Consider the following 19,709-nt stretch of genomic DNA (forward strand, 5'->3'; position numbering starts at 1 on the left):
TCAGGTGAATCTGAAACAGTGTACCAAACTTACACATCAAATTGACAACTACATCTTAACCTTTAAATCCACGAGTGAAACAGTGACATAGGGAGTCTCTCAAGGCTCAATTCTTGGACCTTTCCTCTTTTTAGCATAAATTAATGATGTTGTATGGCCCGTTAACTCACATATTGTAAATTATGCTGATGACACCTCAGTTTTATTTCATGGTAAAGATTGTGAGGAACTGAAGTTTGTAGCAAGTAATGGGATACTAGAATTAAGTTCACATTTTCATGCACGAGGATTAAAAGTGAATGTAAATAAATCCCAATTGCTAATATTTACAACTGGCAGCTCACACCATTCATGCATAAATGAGGTATGCCGCATAGTGGCAGAGGAAGCAAACAAATGTAAATTTCTAGGGATCCATCTGGACTCAAACCTCTGATGGATTAGCCAAATTAACGCTGTATATAAAAAAGTCAGCAATGAGCTGTATCTTCTCAGCCAACTGTCCAAAATGGTGCCCACCCATATGCTTAAAACTGTGTATTATGGAACAATCTATCCCCATCTTAGCTACTGTATTATTGCTACAAAAAAGAGGGTTAAGGATTATACGTGGGCTAGACTATAAAGACTCTTGCCATGATGTTTTCAGACAACACAAGTACTTCACCATATACTTTTTGTATCTTTATAAATTAATTACTTTCTTTGTCTCACAGAAAACTGAAGTAACTAAATGTAGTGATATACATGACCACAAACCGAGCGAGGTGGCGCAGTGGTTAGCACACTGGACTCGCATTCGTGAGGACGATGGTTCAATCCCGTCTCCAGCCATCCTGATTTAGGTTTTCCGTGATTTCCCTAAATCGTTTCAGGCAAATGCTGGGATGGTTCCTTTCAAAGGGCACGGCCGATTTCCTTCCCCATCCTTTCCTAACCCGAGCTAGCACTCCGTCTCTAATGACCTCGTTGTCGACGGGACGTTAAACAACGTTAACCTAACCTACATGACCACAACACCAGGTCCAAAGAGAATTACTACGGACAAAGAACAAGATTAAAAATGACAGACCAGAGTCCATATACTAATGGACTGATATGGTCTAATAAACTGCCAGTGTCCATGAAAAACAGTAATAAAAAGCAATTCAAATCAAAACTAAAAGAATTCTTAATTGAAAAGCATCTCTACTCGCTCACAAATTTTAAATGGTTAAGTTTAAGAGCTGTAAAATAATGTATAAAAAATAATTGGCTGTATTAATATGTGTAAGATGTAATGTACTTTGACAAGCATCAATTTACTGTTTAATTACTACCTGTAAGGCTAAGATCTAAATGTATTTTATGTTTGTAACTGTACTTGATGTTTGCAAAAGCCATAATATTGATGACTTCATGTAAAAAATCTAAATAAATAAACATATCTAAAACCAAAGATGATGAGACTTACCGAACAAAAGCACTGGCAGGTCGATAGACACACAAACAAACACAAACATACACACAAAATTCAAGCTTTCGCAACAAACGGTTGCTTCATCAGGAAAGAGGGAAGGAGAAGGAAAGAGCCTCTTTGCCTTTACAAATGTCTGCTTGTGTCTGTGTACGTGCGGATGGATATGTGCGTGTGTGCGAGTGTATACCTGTCCTTTTTTCCCCCTAAGGTAAGTCTTTCCGCTCCCGGGATTGGAATGACTCCTTACCCTCTCCCTTAAAACCCACATCCTTTCGTCTTTCCCTCTCCTTCCCTCTTTCCTGATGAAGCAACTGTTTGTTGCGAAAGCTTGAATTTTGTGTGTATGTTTGTGTTTGTTTGTGTGTCTATCAACCTGCCAGCGCTTTTGTTTCGTAAGTCTCATCATCTTTGTTTTTAGATATATTTTTCCCACGTGGAATGTTTCCCTCTATTATATAAATAAATAAACATATACTTTGGATGATTAATTCTTGAGGTCAAGTGGTCATCAGAAACAGGTTTTGCTCTGTGTACCATTGATATGAAATTGCACTCTTCTGGATCAGATGAAGAAAACTGTGGGCACTAAGATACAAATCGGTGTGCTTCTGTATCTAAAAATGGCTGCCTTCCTTCCGTTTTCTATCTCAACAGTGAACTGGATGTTTGGGTGCATGCTGTTCATATGTTTAAGAAAGTTATTGTACCTACAGGCTGGCCAAATATTTAACTAATTTGATTCTGATAGTTGGCCATTGCAAACATCACATCAGAAACTATCAGATGTTTGTTGAGAAAATTAAACAGATTAGAGTTGACCCAAACAATATTTTAGTCGGCCTGGATGTCATCTCACCATTTACAAAAATTCCTTTGGAGGACACACTGAAACTGATGGCAGAGCATTTTCCTCCTGAAGCGCAAAGTTTTTTTGATGCGTTATGACGTCCACCTCCTCCTTGTAGGGCAGTAAATTTTATGAAATGATGGGTCGAATGGCTGTGGGTTCTCTGTTGTTTCCAGCCATGGTCAACTTTTTTTATGGAACATTTTGAGGAGCATGTATTAACTCTGGCTCCCCTTCATCCATCTTCTGTTAATCACTACATTGACAACATGTTTATGGACTGGCCAGTGGCATAAAAGCTCTTAAGGGCTTCCTTGAACATATTAAGCAAGTTCTTGATTGAAGCAAGTTCTGAGTGCAGAGAAAAGGCAGAGGTGTTTGTCGCAAAGTTTACGCTACGATGGGAGCAGTGGTGCCAGTAATGCAGATGTTGAAACCATCTGTGACAGTACTGCATAATTACCAGCCAATCGGAAGCTGTCTATGGACTATATAAGGCCACCACAGCACCAATTTTGACAGTCAGTTGCTCCTGATGAAGACGATTGAGATAATCATCAAAAGCTTGAGGTTTTACCCTGAATTGACACGGCAATAAGTCTGATAATATTTTATACAAAATAGTTTGACATTAAAAATGACACACAGCACTGCAGTCTCATTATATTTGATTGACACTAGCAAATTACCTAAATATTAGAATACAAAGTAGACAGCATATATAATCAGCATAATGTTCACAGTTTGACAAATCAATATAGGTACAGCCTAGGAACTTGTCTTTTAGATTTTTGATTACACCTTTTGGTAGACCACCCAAATCTAACATCAGCAGAGCAGAGACTGTGGGGCTCTGTGCATTGCAGAGAGATTAAGATCTTGTGATCCTTCCGGCAGACAAGAGAAATGTCATGGTTGTTCTTAATACCACTGAATATCAAAATCAAAGTGGCATCATTGTTGGAGGACTGCATGTACAAATGCCGAAAACAAGACCCAACTCTGTCATACAGCAGGAAGACAGTGGAGCTTCTAAAGAATTCCAGTTTACGAGAAAATGTCATGAGAAATCTTAAGAGCTCGAGCTCTTATACTTCCCAGGTTGTAAGGTTTACCTAAAGTCCACAAGGAAGCCATTCCTTCGAGACCAGCTGTTAGCGCTATTGGCTCTCCTCCTTACAGGCTAGTAAAATACATAACTAAGTTGATGACTCTGATAGTTGGCCACTGTGAACATCAATCAAAAACTCTCAGCTGTTCACTGAGAAAATTAAACAGATTAGATTCGTCTACATGATATTTTAGTCAACCTTGATACGGTCTCACTACTTACAAAACTTCCTTGAAGAACACGTTGAAACTGATGGCAGAGCATCTTACTCCTCAAACAGCAAAGTTGTTTCGACGTGTTATGATGACCACCTACTTGTATGATGGTAAATTTTGTGAAATGATGGACTGAGAGGCCGTGGGTTCTCTGTTGTTTCCAGCAGTGACCAACGTTTTACAGAACATTTTGAGGAGTGTGCATTAAATCTGGCTCCCCTTCACCCATCTTCTTTTAATTAATTAATTAATTTATTTATTTATTTTCTGTTCATATAAAAAAAGTTTTCAGACATTGTCAGGAAAATTTAGATTACATTACACATATACAGCAAAATATTTACATTCTTTCATAACAACATATGAGTCAGACACATGTCTGCACACATTATTTTTCAAAAGGGCACTACAAGTAGATTCCTCTATAGTGTAACACAATTTAGCTTATATTTATAATAGTACAGTACACATAATACAGTGTATAATTACATTCTTTCATACCACTGATAGACCGAAGACATTGTCTATATACACTGTTTTCCAAGATGGCACTACAACTTAAAGTCCTCTATACAGTAACAACACTTCTCTATTAATAATTGCTTCAGTCTACTCTTTAGCATATTTAGATTTACTTTCTTGAGTTCACAGGGTAGTGCATTGTAGAAAATTGCTCCCATTGTGTGTGGGCTGTGGTCTGTTGCCTTTTTATTGGTCACAATTCGATGAAAATTTTCCCTTCCCCGTGTATCATAGTTGTGTACATTACTGTTTCTCATATTAAATTCAGGATTTTGTTTCACGAACATGACTGTCTGCAGTATATACATGGAGTACACCATAAGAATTTTATATTTTCTAAAGATGTCTCTACAAGGCTCTCTCTTCTTTACCTTGGCTACCATTCTTACTGCCTTTTTTTGTAATCTATAAAGTCTATCTATATGAACTGCTGATGCCCCACCCCATATCTCAATACCATACTGAAGGTGCGGATGAATTAACCCAAAATATATTTGCCGTAAAGTATCATGGTCCAAGAAGGCTGAGACCTATTTCAGTAGATACACATTTCTACTGATTTTCTTGCAAATATTATCTACATGGTCTTTCCATGATAAGTGTTCATCAACAACGATGCCCAAAAATTTATGTAAATTTGCATATGCAAGACCCAATGGGGATGTAAATACAGTATCAGTTATGGCAGCATTATAACTGTGGATGAACTTCATTATTACCGTTTTGTCTTTATTTACAAGAAGCTTGTTTGCTGTAAGGTATGCGGACAGAGTATTGAAACAGATCTCGGTACTCTTAGCTGCAGACTGCATATCACTGCCACAGCTGATGAAGGATATGTCATCACCATAGCTTACAACCATGCAATTTTGGGGTTCAAATAAGTTATTTACATATACAAGGAACAGAAAAGCCCCTAGTATGCTTCCTTGAGGCACGCCACATTGAAGTGAAGTGTCCTGAAGTTTGATTTGGTTGTTAGGAGCTGCTTATTATTTTGGTAAGTTAGCTTTACACACTGTTTCCTGTCTTTCAAATAGGAGGTAAGTAGTTTCAAGGCTAGTCCTCTCAACCCATACTCTTCTAGCTTACACAGAAGAATGGTATGATTCACAGTATCAAAGGCTTTACTCATATCTAGGAGAGTGCCTGTTACCTTGTAACTTTTGTCCAGCTTATTTGATATTTCATGTATAAAAGATGCTACTGCTGTTGTAGTAGATCTCCCTTTTCTAAATCCATGTTGTAGGTTGTTTAACAGATTGTGTTTGGTGAAATATGATTCAACTTGATTTAGTATTACTCTCTCTAACAATTTGCCTAGTTCTGAGGTTAGTAATATTGGCCTGTAGTTTTTAGTGTCAGTTTTTAATCCCTTTCTATGGACTGGTATAATTTCAGTAATTTTCAAAAGGTCAGGGAATACTCCATTTCTGAGGGAGGTATTTATCAAGTGAGTCAAGGGTTTCACTAATTCATCCCTGCATTCCTTTAGCAGTTTAGGTGAAATGTCATCCCAGCCATAAGACATTTTTGGTCGAAGTGCTGATATGATTGCTAGGACGTCCCTCTCAGTAATGCCGTGGATATAAATGGACTGGCTAGATTTTCCGAGACTAAAATTTTGTGGCTTGACATGAGTTTCATTTGTACCAACTGTACTGAACTTTTGTATAAATTTCTCACACACTTCTTTTGGGTCATTTATTTCTTCACCATTTTCTTTTAATGTTATGTTGCTGTGTTCATAGGAATTCTGTTTCCCACTTTCTTTATGCATTATTTTCCAGGCAGTTTTACTGATACAGCTAGAGTTCCTTATTTCAGAGGTATATTTCTGTGCTTTTAGGTTAGTCAAGGACACTCTGTATGTTTTTCTGAGCAGTTTATATTTTGTTGAGAAATATTGTAGTTTAGTATCTCTAAAAAGTATATAGCAATCTTTCATTTTCACCCTCACTTCAATAATTTCAGAAGGGAGATTCTCAACTTTATGGTTTACAGCTTTATTTACTTTTTTAACTAAAGGACAGGTTTCATTTAAAGTGTTACTGAATATCTTATAGAAATATTCCCAATTTTTATTCATTTCAGTTGCATTGTACACTGGTTCCCATTTTTCATTCCCTAGTGCCATCTTAAGTTTAGAATAATTAAATTTTCTTTTATATATAGCTGTATCACTTTCAGTTACATCTACGTTCCCTGCATCAATTTCCATAGTAAGGGCTCTGTGATCACAAATGTAGTTTTCTAAGGTGTTTACATTTACTTTCTCTTTTCCTACATTTGTGAGAACATGGTACATACATGTCTTTGTATTTGCAGTGACTCTTGTAGGTTCTGAGTTCATTCGTTTAAAGTTATAACACTGTAATACATCCATATAGCACAAATAGCTAACACTATTGTTTAATGAGTCTATGTTGATGTCTCCAACAAGCAACAAGAGTTTTTTATACATTGCTGTCCACTCCAGCATGTCATCTAGGCAATTTAGAAACTCTTGTGTTACTTCCAGGTGACCTATACAGTGCTGCAATAATAAGGCTGTTGTTTCCATACTTCAGGTTTGCTGCTGCAACCTCAAATACCATTTCAGTACTCAGATCATCTATCCATTTAACTTTTTCGCATTTTACATCATTTCTACTTTAAATGCCTACCCCACCACTTTTGTGTGTCTTTCTGCAGTACAAGTTTATAAGTTTGTAATTTTTTAGCCTTTAACCACCTCCACTATGACCTTGCCTAGTAAGGCAGCGCGGGTCTCCCGCGTCGCTCCCCTACGCTCTGTAAAGAAGTGTGGGACTCATCATCATCATCATCAACCATATGCTTCCCCTTCCTTGCATCCAAATTCACTCGCTAGGAAGAGGTGTGGCTTAGTTTCATTTAGGTAAATACTCAGATGCTCTGTTTTATTAGTTACATAATGGACATTATGATATGCAAGGGATAATTTATTATGCTTTCCTCTAAGAAAAACATCATTGTCTACCTTGTGACTGAGAATTCTGTTTAAATCGTCTTTTTCTTTGATAATTTCCCATATTTTGTCACACAAGAATTTTTTGCCTTCAAAATTTAGGTGCATACCATGTCTGGTATGTAGGCTTCTTTTCAGTTTGCCTATATCTAATATTTTACATTTGCCAAAACGAGCACACATTTGTTTCATTTTAATGTTTGTTTTTCGGATCAACTTATTTACACATGAATTGTACATGAGATCATACCTGTGAGGCAGTAATAATGGTGTTGATTTGTGTTGACGACACATTTATAGTCTGGCCAAATGGAGTAGAAGCTCTTTAGCACTTCCTTGAACATATGAACACCATGCACCCAAACATCCAGCTCACTGTCAAGAAGGGGGAGGAAGGAAGGCTGCCATGTTTAGATGTTTAGGTACAACAAAGTCGGATGAACATCTTGCCACTCAGTGCACTGCAAGCCAATGCACACTGATTTATATCTCAGGACCCAGAGTTTTCATCGTGCAGTCCACAAGAGAGCAGTTTTAAATACATTGATACACCAAGCAAAGATTGTTTATGATGAGGACCATTTAGATTCTGAAATTAATCATCTGAAGTCCGTGTTCTGAAAGAACGCCTATGTTTCACACAATATGTAGTCAGCGTTCTTCAAGAACAGGAACATGTTGGATCATTCATGCAATGAGCCACCAATTGTATACCTTTCTTTCTGTGTTGCTACATCCAGCAAAGGCAGAGGCCTGGAGAGACGAGGTATAAGACTTATTTTTCAGCCTCCTAAGAAGATAAGAGCTATACCCTGTTTAGGACAGTCTCTGCCTCATAACTTCCCTTGTGACGGTAAAAGCAGTTACATTGATCATTCCATCCATACCATTTCTGATCACTGTGCAGAATATCAGTGGCATATTAAAAATCGAGAGCTCGAGAAATCTGCAGTTGCTGGGTACAGACTTACAAACAAACACAAAATATTGTCTGAGGAAACAAAAAGTTCTGTCCCATCCTCCTACATACTGGGATTCTGTAATGAAAGAGGCTGTACAAATAAGAATGTGTGAGAAAAACTTCCACCATGACGGCAAACGTACTGTCAGTGGTGCCTGAAAGCAAACTCGGTAGCACCCCCAACACAGGTATTAGAACTGCCTGTGACAGCACTACTTACTTACCAACCAATCACAAGGTGGCTACGAGCTATATAATGTCACCACAGCAGCAGTCAGTTGCACCTGATGAAGATGATGGAGGTAATCATCGAAAGCTTGATGTTTCACCCTGAATTGGCCTCACATGAAGTCATGTTCACATAGCTCACTTCATCCTGGTCTGGTTTTGTGAGCACGAGGACAAATTGTTACATCTCACCTGGCCACCACAGTCAGCAGATCTCAATGTTGTTGAGCTTTTATGGTTTGCCTTGGACAGAAGTGTGCATGATCGCTATTCATCTCAATCATTACCTGAACTGGCCACTATTTTGCAGGAAGAATGGTGTAAGATTCCCCTGGAAACTATACAGGACCTATATTTAACCATCCTGACATGACTTACAGTGTTTTGAATGCCACTGGGTTTCCTACATTGCATTAGGCATCGTAATATGTTGTGTTTTTGGTGTTTCAATATTTTTGTTCACTCCCTGTAGATCCAGAATATTTTAGTCACCCTTCATGAATGTACATGTTTTCATAACATCTTTTGTAATGTTCTTCAAGCTTTTTATCCAAGTCATAGACATCTGCCACATTTGAGAAAAAACAGTATCTTAACTGTTTCTTTCACCTCGTCACCTATTGTGAAGTGCTTGCCTCCTATAATCTCATTTAGGTAGCGGAACATGTAAAAATAGTTCAGTGCCAAGTCTGGAGTGTATGGTGGGTGTCAATCTGTTCCCATTCAAAAAATCTGATTATATTCTGGGTGTGGATGGCTGAATGTGGTCTGGCAATGTCATGCAGCAGCAAAACTCCAGACATCAGAAGGCCAAGTCACTTATTCTGTATTGCACCTCGAAGTTTAGTCAGGGTAGCACAGTAAGTGACTGCATTTGTTGTCCCTAGGTGCATCAACTTGACTGTCCCAAAACACGGTTGCCATAATCTTGCTTGTTGACATTGTGTGCTTGGCCTTGACTTTGGTAGTGATGTCATGTGACACCATTCCGTTGACTGAAGTGTAGAATTTGAGTCATGTGAGGGGACTGATGACCATAGCTATTAAGTCCCATAGTGCTCAGAGTCATTTGAACCATTGGAGTCATGTGAGAAACCCGCATCTCATCCTCTGTGAAAATGTTCTCTAAAAATTTATCACCTTTGTCATAAAGTCCAAAAAATCAAGAGCACAAGCCATTTTTTCCATTTCGTGTATCTCAGTAAGCAGCTTGGGAACACAGCATGTGCACAATTTGTGAAATTGCAACTTTGACTTTGACCAGATCGTCTGAGATTACTGGTGATAAACCTGGTTCAGTTCATCATTGTCATTTTCCCACTTTCCCTTGAAAGCTCCCACCCACTTATACATATTGCTGTCTTTTATCAGTTGAGGCCATATGCCTCACTTTTCTCTCAGTTATTGTCCACTGCTGTAATGTTCCTTGCTGTCAAAAACTAAATGACTGACTGTATTACATAGTTGGTGGGCTGATCACTTGTTTCAAACATTTTGAACTGACACTGTAAACAGCATACTATGACAATACCAATGCAGATGGCGTCGTTTGACAAGCAAGGCACGTTGGGAGTCAAAGCGCGTGCATGTTTCAATGGTAACGTAAGTTTCAGTTAGCTATAGCAATTCAGACCTTTCTTTTCATATAACTTGTGTACATGCTGTGTATTTTCTGTCAAATATTAAGCTTCAGTAATTTGAAAGCCAACAGTGCTCTCAACTAAAAAAGTGGATATAATGTAACAGGTCTGCAAAAACAGAATACCTCCAGCACAGATATTTTTGAAATAAATGTGAAGTTTTGCAGTGTATTTGAAAAAAAAAAAGCTTCAGATGTATATATTTATCCAAGTCTTTTCTCTGCCTGTTACAGAAACAACTGGAAGCAACAAAAAGCCTCGAGATAGTGATTATTAAATCTCACAAAAAAATACTCAAATTTTGGATATGCAGGCCAAGCACAGTCAGTTGTACCTGCATATGTCTTGTTATTAATTTAACTTTTTTGTTATTTGCTTTTGTTGTAAATGGAATAATATATTTTTCTTAACAGATATCTTGAGTATTTCATCTCTATCATTGTACGCTCCCCTCTACTCTATTACAGTTTTTACTGACAGTACAAGAAAAGGAGACAAGTCCTTTCTTTTTGTATCAAATAGAGAAAAGAGCTCAGTGTTGATTGAGAGCAGTGTCCTGCATAGAAAGAAAGATAAGAAAGCATTTTAAGATAACTACTCCATCAGTGATACCACACACAAGATGGTTAATCCAGCTTTGTTACAGTCATATGAGCACAAATAATGCTGAGCATCAACACTGCAAAAAAGAAGGGACAATGATTAGAATTTAACATGTTATAGACAGTAAGTCTTTTAGAGATAAGGAATAAAACTTACACAACAGAATTTCGCAATATTATTTTAGGTAGCCTCGAAGTAAGATACACAAGATAAGGAACACTGTGGGCATCATAAAGAAACAGAATTTAATATCAGGCATGAACATTAGCTCACCAAAAAGCTGAAATACTATCCAAGCTGCTTGTAGTGGAATATTTGTGACAACTTAAAGACTAGTGATGTACTGGGACTCGAACTGATATTTCCGCCTTCCATAGACATTCAGTTACCTGTTGCACAATATGAGCGTGCCTTGCAGTCCAGCTCAAAGTTTCAACTTACTAGTAATTTCTCTTCATACCACTGAAACTTCACAGTAGCTTATAATTATAAATTGTGTGATGATCTTCAGTGCAAGTGCAGACATACTCCATAGTGTGTGTGTGGGGGGGGGGGGCTGTAAAAGTGCTCAGATGTTATGCTATCAAGTGCTCTTCATAAATTAGTTACACATGTTATTAAAAAAGTCTAAAAATGAAAAATGGGTAGCAAATAGTTTCATTTAAAACTGTTGTCACTCTTACCCATGCTCACTTGTGTCTGCCCACTTATTCACACTATCACTCTGTATGTAAATGACTGTAGCTTTGGTTGTTCTAAAAACTATCGAAACATGATAAAATAAGGATACAGCATTGTGTCATTGATCACTGAGAAAAATATGATTGTACCAGCCAGTCTGATAACACATTAAAAATTTCTACCATTTTTGTTAGGGAACAAGTCAGGCATTTCACAAAATTTTAAAATTTGTGCCACATTTTCCACATTGGCAGCTGAAATACAGGGGAAAATCTGCAGGTAAGTTAGCCTCTGACCTCTTGTCTGAATATAAAATACATTTAGTTAAAAATTGATATAATGTGATCAGTAAGCATCAAACACCACTCATTGAAGGGTCGTCCTGTTGGAGCAAGAAAACAAGCCTTATTGGATTATTAGTTGCTGTTTTAGCCTATGACCTGCATCTTTACAGAGCCACTACTAGCTGTGTTTGACAGATTATTATTATTATTATTATTATTATTATTACAATTGCAGTCTACAGTACATTAATGACAATTTTATTTTATAAATAGTTTACTGTGCACCCTCAGTACCCAAATCTGCTTTTACACTATCTCACTTTTATTAAGCTTTAAATGTAGAGAGAAAGGCAAGGGACTGCCTTATTATAAAAATGTATTAAATAATAGAAACTGCTACCAACCCCAGTTTTAAAAGATAAATAAATTATCACATTAATGTTACGTGTAATTATTGTTCATGATTCTGGTATTATGATATCTACACATGAATAAGAACATATATCTAAAAACAAAGAAGATGTGACTTACCAAACGAAAGCGCTGGCAGGTTGATAGACACACAAACATACACACAAAATTCTAGCTTTCGCAACCAATGGTTGCTTCATCAGGAAAGAGGGAAGGAGAGGGAAAGACGAAAGGATGTGGGTTTTAAGGGAGAGGGTAAGGAGTCATTCCAATCCCGGGAGCGGAAAGACTTACCTTAGGGGAAAAAAAGGACAGGTATACACTTGCGTACACACACATATCCATCCGCACACACACAGACACAAGCAGACATTTGTAAAGGCAAAGAGTTTGGGCAGAGATGTCAGTCAAGTCGGAAGTACATAGGCAAAGGTGTTGTTGAATGACAGGTGAGGTATGAGCAGCGGCAACTTGAAATTAGCGGAGGTTGAGGCCTGGCGGGTAACGAGACGAGAGGATATACTGAAGGGCAAGTTCCGATCTCCGGAGTTCTGACAGGTTGGTGTTAGTGGGAAGTATCCAGATAACCCAGACGGTGTAACACTGTGCCAAGATGTGCTGGCCATGCACCAAGGCATGTTTAGCCACAGGGTGATCCTCATTACCAACAAACACTGTCTGCCTGTGTCCATTCATGCGAATGGACAGTTTGTTGCTGGTCATTCCCACATAGAAAGCTTCACAGTGTAGGCAGGTCAGTTGGTAAATCACGTGGGTGCTTTCACATGTGGCTCTGTCTTTGATCGTGTACACTTTCTGGGTTACAGGACTGGAGTAGGTGGTGGTGGGAGGGTGCATGGGACAGGTTTTACACCGGGGGGCAGTTACAAGGGTAGGAGCCAGAGGGTAGGGAAGGTGGTTTGGGAATTTCATAGGGATGAACTAAGAGGTTACGAAGGTTAGGTGGACGGCGGAAAGACACTCTTGGTGGAGTGGGGAGGATTTAATGAAGGATGGATCTCATTTCAGGGCAGGATTTGAGGAAGTCATATCCCTGCTGGAGAGCCACATTCAGAGTCTGATCCAGTCCCGGAAAGTATCCTGTCACAAGTGGGGCACTTTTGGGGTTCTTCTGTGGGAGGTTCTGGGTTTGAGGGGATGAGGAAGTGGCTCTGGTTATTTGCTTCTGCACCAGGTCGGGAGGGTAGTTGCGGGATGCGAAAGCTGTTTTCAGGTTGTTGGTGTAATGGTTCAGGGCTTCCGGACTGGAGCAGATTCATTTGCCACGAAGACCTAGGCTGTAGGGTAGGGACCATTTGATGTGGAATGGGTGGCAGCTGTCATAATGGAGGTACTGTTATTTGTTGGTGGGCTTGATGTGGATGGACGTGTGAAGCTGGCCATTGGGCAGGTGGAGGTCAACGTCAAGGAAAGTGGCATGGGATTTGGAGTAGGACCAGGTGAATCTGATGGAACCAAAGGAGTTGAGGTTGGAGAGGAAATTCTGGAGTTGTTCTTCACTGTGGGTCCAGATCATGAAGATGTCATCAATAAATCTGTACCAAACTTTGGGTTGGCAGGCTTGGGTAACCAAGAAAGCTTCCTCTAATCGACCCATAAATAGGTTGGCATACAAGGGGGCCATCCTGGTACCCATGGCTGTTCCCTTTAGTTGTTGGTATGTCTGGCCTTCGAAAGTGAAGAAGTTGTGGGTCAGGATGAAGCTGCCTAAGGTAATGAGGAAAGAGGTTTTAGGTAGGGTCCCCCTTACCCTCTCCCTTAAAACCCACATCCTTTCATCTTTCCCTCTCCTTCCCTCTTTCCTGATGAAGCAACCATTGGTTGCGAAAGCTAGAATTTTGTGTGTATGTTCGTGTTTGTTTGTGTGTCTATCAACCTGCCAGCACTTTCGTTTGATAAGTCACATCTTCTTTGTTTTTAGATATATTTTTCCCACATGGAATGTTTCCCTCTATTATATTCATGAATAAGAACAGTTGGCTCTCACTGCCAATGACTCCATAGCTGGAGTGCTGCAGCACCCTCACCACTCAGAATATTGCAAATGTGAGTTGATTAATCACAAGTGCAGTTGTTTATGGACAGGAGGAATTTTTACATTTGAGACACATTTTAGTAAGTAAATATTGCAGGCAATATTTTTACGTATATAGCTGATATGCTCTTCCCATGTAAGATGTTCGTTAATCACAGTGCCTTACATTTATCATATGTTTAATATGAGATTAGTTATAATTTAACAAGAACTTCATTACAACAGTCTCTTCCTTAATCTGTGTAAGTGTTTTCATAGCTAGTTCTCTTTATTACTTTGGAATCCTAGCTGCTCAGTACAGCTTCATCTAATAAAAGATGTGACATCATTGTAGTTCACAAACTTTGTGTTTTGTGGCAGTGTTATGTCATTAAGATACTCAAGTAACAAAAATGGCCCAAGAACACTTCCTTGGGTGAGTACATAGTTGAAAGTTTTGTAGGCTGACTTAGGATCTTACTTTAATGTTTATAATGTAGTTCAGTACACTGTCTTCTATCTTTCACATAAGAACTTAAGAAATTCAGTGTTACTCCTGTTATACTGTTGGTTTCTAATTTGAATAATAGTACTGCATGATTCACAGAATCTAAGGCCCGATGACTTTGTTTCCTTTACTGTATTTTACAGACTACAAGATGCACCTTAATTCTTAAGCAGATAATATTTTTACCATTTTTAATATTGATTGCAAAGCCAGACTGAAAAAACTCTTAGTTTATAAATCCAAACTGAAGAATCGATAAAGAACCTTTCCTTCTCTCCCACACTCTGTTAATCCATAATTTCATACCAGCTCAGTCCATCCAGTCTTTGTCGTGCGTGAATCATAACACCTGGTGGTATTTCAGAAGGTTTTGGCCTTGTTTTACACTTAAAAATTATCAGTGGATTAAGTTTAGTATAATCTGCGCACCATGAAAGGACAACAGTGTAGTGCTTTTTTTCCCCCCACTTGTTTTCATAGTTACAGTTTGAGCACCTTTCATGGCAACAGTTTTTTGACTCTGCACATCAAATGTCAGAGGAGGTGTGTCCATATTATTCATTTGGCATAGTTCCACACTGGTTTTCTTTCAATGTTGAATTATAAAGCAATGGAAAAATAATATTTTCTCTTCATATTCATGTGGCTTTTTGTGAGGTATTTTGGGTTTGGTTTGTATGCTAAGTCCATGACGCGTCATAAACCTGTAACACCAATCAACTCCACCCTTAGAGTCTGTTAAGTTCCACTGTTCCTCTGTAGTGCTAGCTTATAAGCATGTATTTGAATCATTTTTTTATTAATTCCAATGCTATTTTGACAGTGTCAATATGCCATCTTCTAGTTTTTGCCATTTTGTGTTCTGTCCTCTATTTACATATTTAGTCTTCCTCATTTTTTTCAGTTCTTCTTTACTACACCGCCAGTTGTGAATGTTTTTTTTCTGTTGGTGGAGGACCGAAATGCAGCTCAGCTGCTCTGTTCCCATGTTCTCCTGCATATGCTATTACTTTCAATTTATAGCTCTTACCATACCTATTAATTTTTCCATTACAAAACTAGCTACTGAAAAAAATAGTGTCCTGTTACTGATAACGCAAATCACTTTCAGTTCAAGTTCATTGGCACTGTAGACAGCAGTGACACATCATAGGCTGAACAGTGTTATGGGTTTGTGATGGCAGGACGGGAAGGAGACAGTGTTAGCAAGCTCGTGAATTCCCATAACTCATGTTTGATGCATCAGTGCACTGCTGCTGCCAGTTGAATCCAATGTTGCTAGACAGAGGTAGGTTTCCCACGGTATTGAATATATTTCCATTTTTAAGACTGGTGGGAATTTACATCAAACACTGGACATTTTTATATAATTTCAAGTACAAGACGCACTGAATTTTGGAGAAAATTTTTTGAAGAAAAAAGTGTGTTTAATAGTCCATAAAATATGGTATCCAGTCTGTTTAGCATTTCATGGAAAAAATTTGCCACTGCCGTTATTGTGGATCATCCTTTTCGGACCCCTTACTGCAGATTGTTTGAATAGGTTGTATTTACAGAAGACAGATGCCATTTGATCTATAGTTATTCTTTCAAACAACTTGCCAAATGAAGTCAATGAAATTTGCCTGTAATTACTTATGTTAGTGGTTGCTCACTTTTTATACAATACCCATATCATGGTAATTTTTAAAAGCTCAGGAAAGGTCCCATGGCCAATTGAACAGTTCATTAAGTGTGCCGTTGGTTTTATTCATTCTTTTTGCTTTCATCAACTAATGTAGATGATATGTCATTCGAGCCAATAGATACTTTTATTTTGAGTTTTGATTTTATATTCATGACCCATATTCCATTAAGCTCCTTAGGAACTGTTTTTGGCTCACTCACCAACATTCCGTTCGCTTCTAGTGCAATATTACTGCAGCCAGGTTATTACCTAATGACACATTCTTTGTTTACCATGGTCCAGGCTGTTTTACAAACATTACTGGTTCACTTACCTTTTCAGCATAGTGTGCTTTTAGAGCCTTCAGGCATTCCTTGTAAGTTTTTCTGCTGCTTTTTTATTTTGTTTGGAAGTACTGCAGTTCCGTCTCTGAACAGCAAATATAGGTCTTTCATATTTTGTGCCTGATATTAGCTTGGAAATAAATAAATAAAATTATATAAATCGTAGGTGGAGGGGGCGAAACGAAAGCTGCATCAGGACTTTATGCAGAATCAGTGGTGACAAGTAAAAATATGTGCCGGACCAGGATTTGAATCCGGGACTCCTGCTTACTAGGCAGCAATGCTGACCACTGTGCCAGCTGGACACAGTGTTTATCGTAACTGCACAACTATCTTGGCACACCTCGTGGGTGATCCACATTCCCACCCAGCACGACCTATCAAAAGCACTTCTCTGTTGGGCAGCATACATCAATACATGTAGGGTGTCCTAGGAAGAATGGTCAGTATTCAGAGATATGACAGGAATTATCATTTGAGGCAAAAAAGTCCAGTAAACACGGGCTCTAAAATGCACACCTTAAGATCTATAAGCATTTCTTCATCTTTTCTACTGTGAAACATATCTCTTCTACCGAGCAGGTGCTCATAGCTCTTAACATTTGCATTTGAGAGCCCATATTTACTAGATAATTTTTTTCTTGTTTTGGTCTATACTACTCCTCCCAAACATGGAAAGCAAAGAACATGCAGTAGAAGAAATTTGTTCTACTGCATCAAAGATGAAGTAGACATCATACCTCTTAAGATATGCATTTTAGAGTCCATGTTTACTAGACTTTTTTTGCTTTGAATTATTGTTTCTGTCCTATCCCCAAATATTGGTGATACTTCATATGACACCCTGTATATTCAAACTGCAGAGCACAAAAAGTCATTCAGTGGCCTTATTTGTTGTACATTGGGTCTTAAAAGTGTGGTCCATCCCTTGTCAGGCACTTCACATCCTGAATGAGATTTTCACCTGCAGCGGAGTGTGCGCTGATATGAAACTTCCTGGCAGATTAAAACTGTGTGCCCAACCGAGACTCGAACTCGGGACCTTTGCCTTTCACGGGCAAGTGCTCTACCAGGTCCCGAGTTCGAGTCTCGATCGGGCACACAGTTTTAATCTGCCAGGAAGTTTCATATCACTTCACATCCTGTAGATGTGCTGTGTCATTTTCTCTTTTGATGGCATGTAACACATGAGCTCTGGCATGGGAATGTGCACCACACTGAAAACAAAAGTTCCCTTCAGCAATTCAGGAGTCAAGGCTTCTGGTAAAACATGGAAACTTCATGCCCTCTTAACCAAGTGGTGACAACAATGAGCCAGAGTTTGAGATTCAGCTGTGTTTCTTTTCCAATAAAATATCATTAAAACAGTGCTGGATCTTCAATGACAAAGTTCTGTTGATAATGATCGAACTTCATGGTCTCTTCCTCCCCAAAGATTCCAATAATTTTGTGCCCCTTCCATGGAATATTTATATGAGAATCTGTTGAGAGTAGCACGTGTTTCTTCATCACATATTATATTGTACAAAATATGATCTCTTAAAACAGTGTTTTCCAACCTGGGCATAATTACACTCCCCCCCCCCAAGGGGTAAAATTAAATTTTTTAAGGGATAAAGAAAAAAGTGTTCATTTGTGTTCCCTTATGAAACTAAATTACTTTTTAAAGAATATGACTGTTATCACTATTTCATAATACTGTAATACTGATGACGTAAGTTACCATAAGTGTGGTGGAGTTTACAGTTTGTGAACACAAATCTGTGCACCCAAGAGGAGCTCAAAACATTTCATTGGATTGTTCTTCCTCATCCACCCTATAGTCTGGATCTTGCACCTCCCGACTACCATCTGTATGGCCCAATGAAGGATACACTCTGCAGGAAGCAGTATATGGATGATGGGGAGGTTACTGATGCAGCAACATATTGGGTCTGACTTCAACTAGCAAGTGGTACCGTGGAGACAAACAGACTCTCCCAGTAAGGTGGCGTAAGGCTGTCGCATTGAACAGATGATGATGTTATTGTTGTGGTCCTCGGTCCAGAGACTGGTTTGATGCAGCTCTCCATGCCACTCTATCCTGTGCAAACTTCTTCATCTCCCAGTACCTACTGCAACCTACATCCTTCTGAATCTGCTTAGTGTATTCATCTCTTAGTCTCCAATTGCAATTTTTACCCCCCACACTGCCCTCAAATACTAAATTGGTGATCCCTTGATGCCTCAGAACATGTCCTACCAACCGATCCCTTCTTCTAGTCAAGTTGTGCCACAAATTTCTCTTCGCCCCAATTCTATGCAATACCTCCTCATTAGTTATGTGATCTACCCATCTAATCTTCAGCATTCTTCTGCAGCACCACATTTTGAAAGCTTCTATTCTCTTCTTGTCCAAACTATTTATCATCCATGTTTCACTTCCACACATGGCTACACTCCATCCAAATAATTTAATGGCATTGCATATTCAGTTATTACCACTCTGCATTGATCCATTTAATTAATTTCATTCCACTGAATTGTAGCTCCCATCATTAAGCTTGAAGTCTCCTTACTTTACAAGTGTGTAGGCATCTGCAGGCACTGTAATTTCAGTATTATCCTTTAGAGATATTTGTCTTCATCATTTCGAAATTAAAAACGATTTTTTAAACCAACTTTTCCAGCATATCATGTGATAACTGAAATATGGTGATGTATATGGAAAGCAATTACCGTAAACCAAAAACTTAGGCACTGTGAAGATGGACCAAATGTCGGTTGTTTCAGTTATCTTCAGTCTCAAGATGACATGGCCTAAGGCCCAAAAGGATTTCATTCAAATTATTACTTCTTGTCCGCAATTTAGTCATCACGGCAACTGGCAGAAGTTACATTAGTGACTGAAATAAACACTTTATGAAATTCCTTTCCAATTAAGATTATAGTGCTAGTTCTTCAAGGTTCTCAGAAGACCTTCTGTGAAGTTTGGAAGGTAGGAGACGAAGTACTGGCAGAGTTAAAGCTGTGAGAATGGGTCGTGAGTAGTGCTTGAGTAGCTCAGATGGTAGAGCACTTGCCTGCGAAAGGCAAAGGTCCCGAGTTCCAGTTTCTGTCTGGCACACAGTTTTAATCTGCCAGAAAGTTTCAACAAGATTATAGTTCTTCATTTTGATATATGTACTTTGAAATATGAATAGCCAGACACCATGCTTCAGTCATA

General features: G+C 38.6%; 1 protein-coding gene across 1 annotated transcript in view; it reads left to right on the forward strand.

Annotated features, from left to right (window-relative positions):
- Positions 1–10,386, forward strand: part of LOC126416100 (polypeptide N-acetylgalactosaminyltransferase 35A) — a 162,173-nt gene extending 151,787 nt beyond the window's left edge. Inside the window, exon 13 of the mRNA XM_050083599.1 lies at positions 10,206–10,386. Coding sequence (XP_049939556.1) covers position 10,206 — 1 coding nt within the window. The 3' untranslated portion in view covers positions 10,207–10,386. The remainder of the gene's footprint in view (positions 1–10,205) is intronic.
- Positions 10,387–19,709: the final 9,323 nt, after the last annotated feature.

This window comes from Schistocerca serialis, chromosome 8 (assembly GCF_023864345.2).
Source record: "Schistocerca serialis cubense isolate TAMUIC-IGC-003099 chromosome 8, iqSchSeri2.2, whole genome shotgun sequence".
In the NCBI taxonomy this organism is placed as follows: domain Eukaryota; kingdom Metazoa; phylum Arthropoda; class Insecta; order Orthoptera; family Acrididae; genus Schistocerca; species Schistocerca serialis.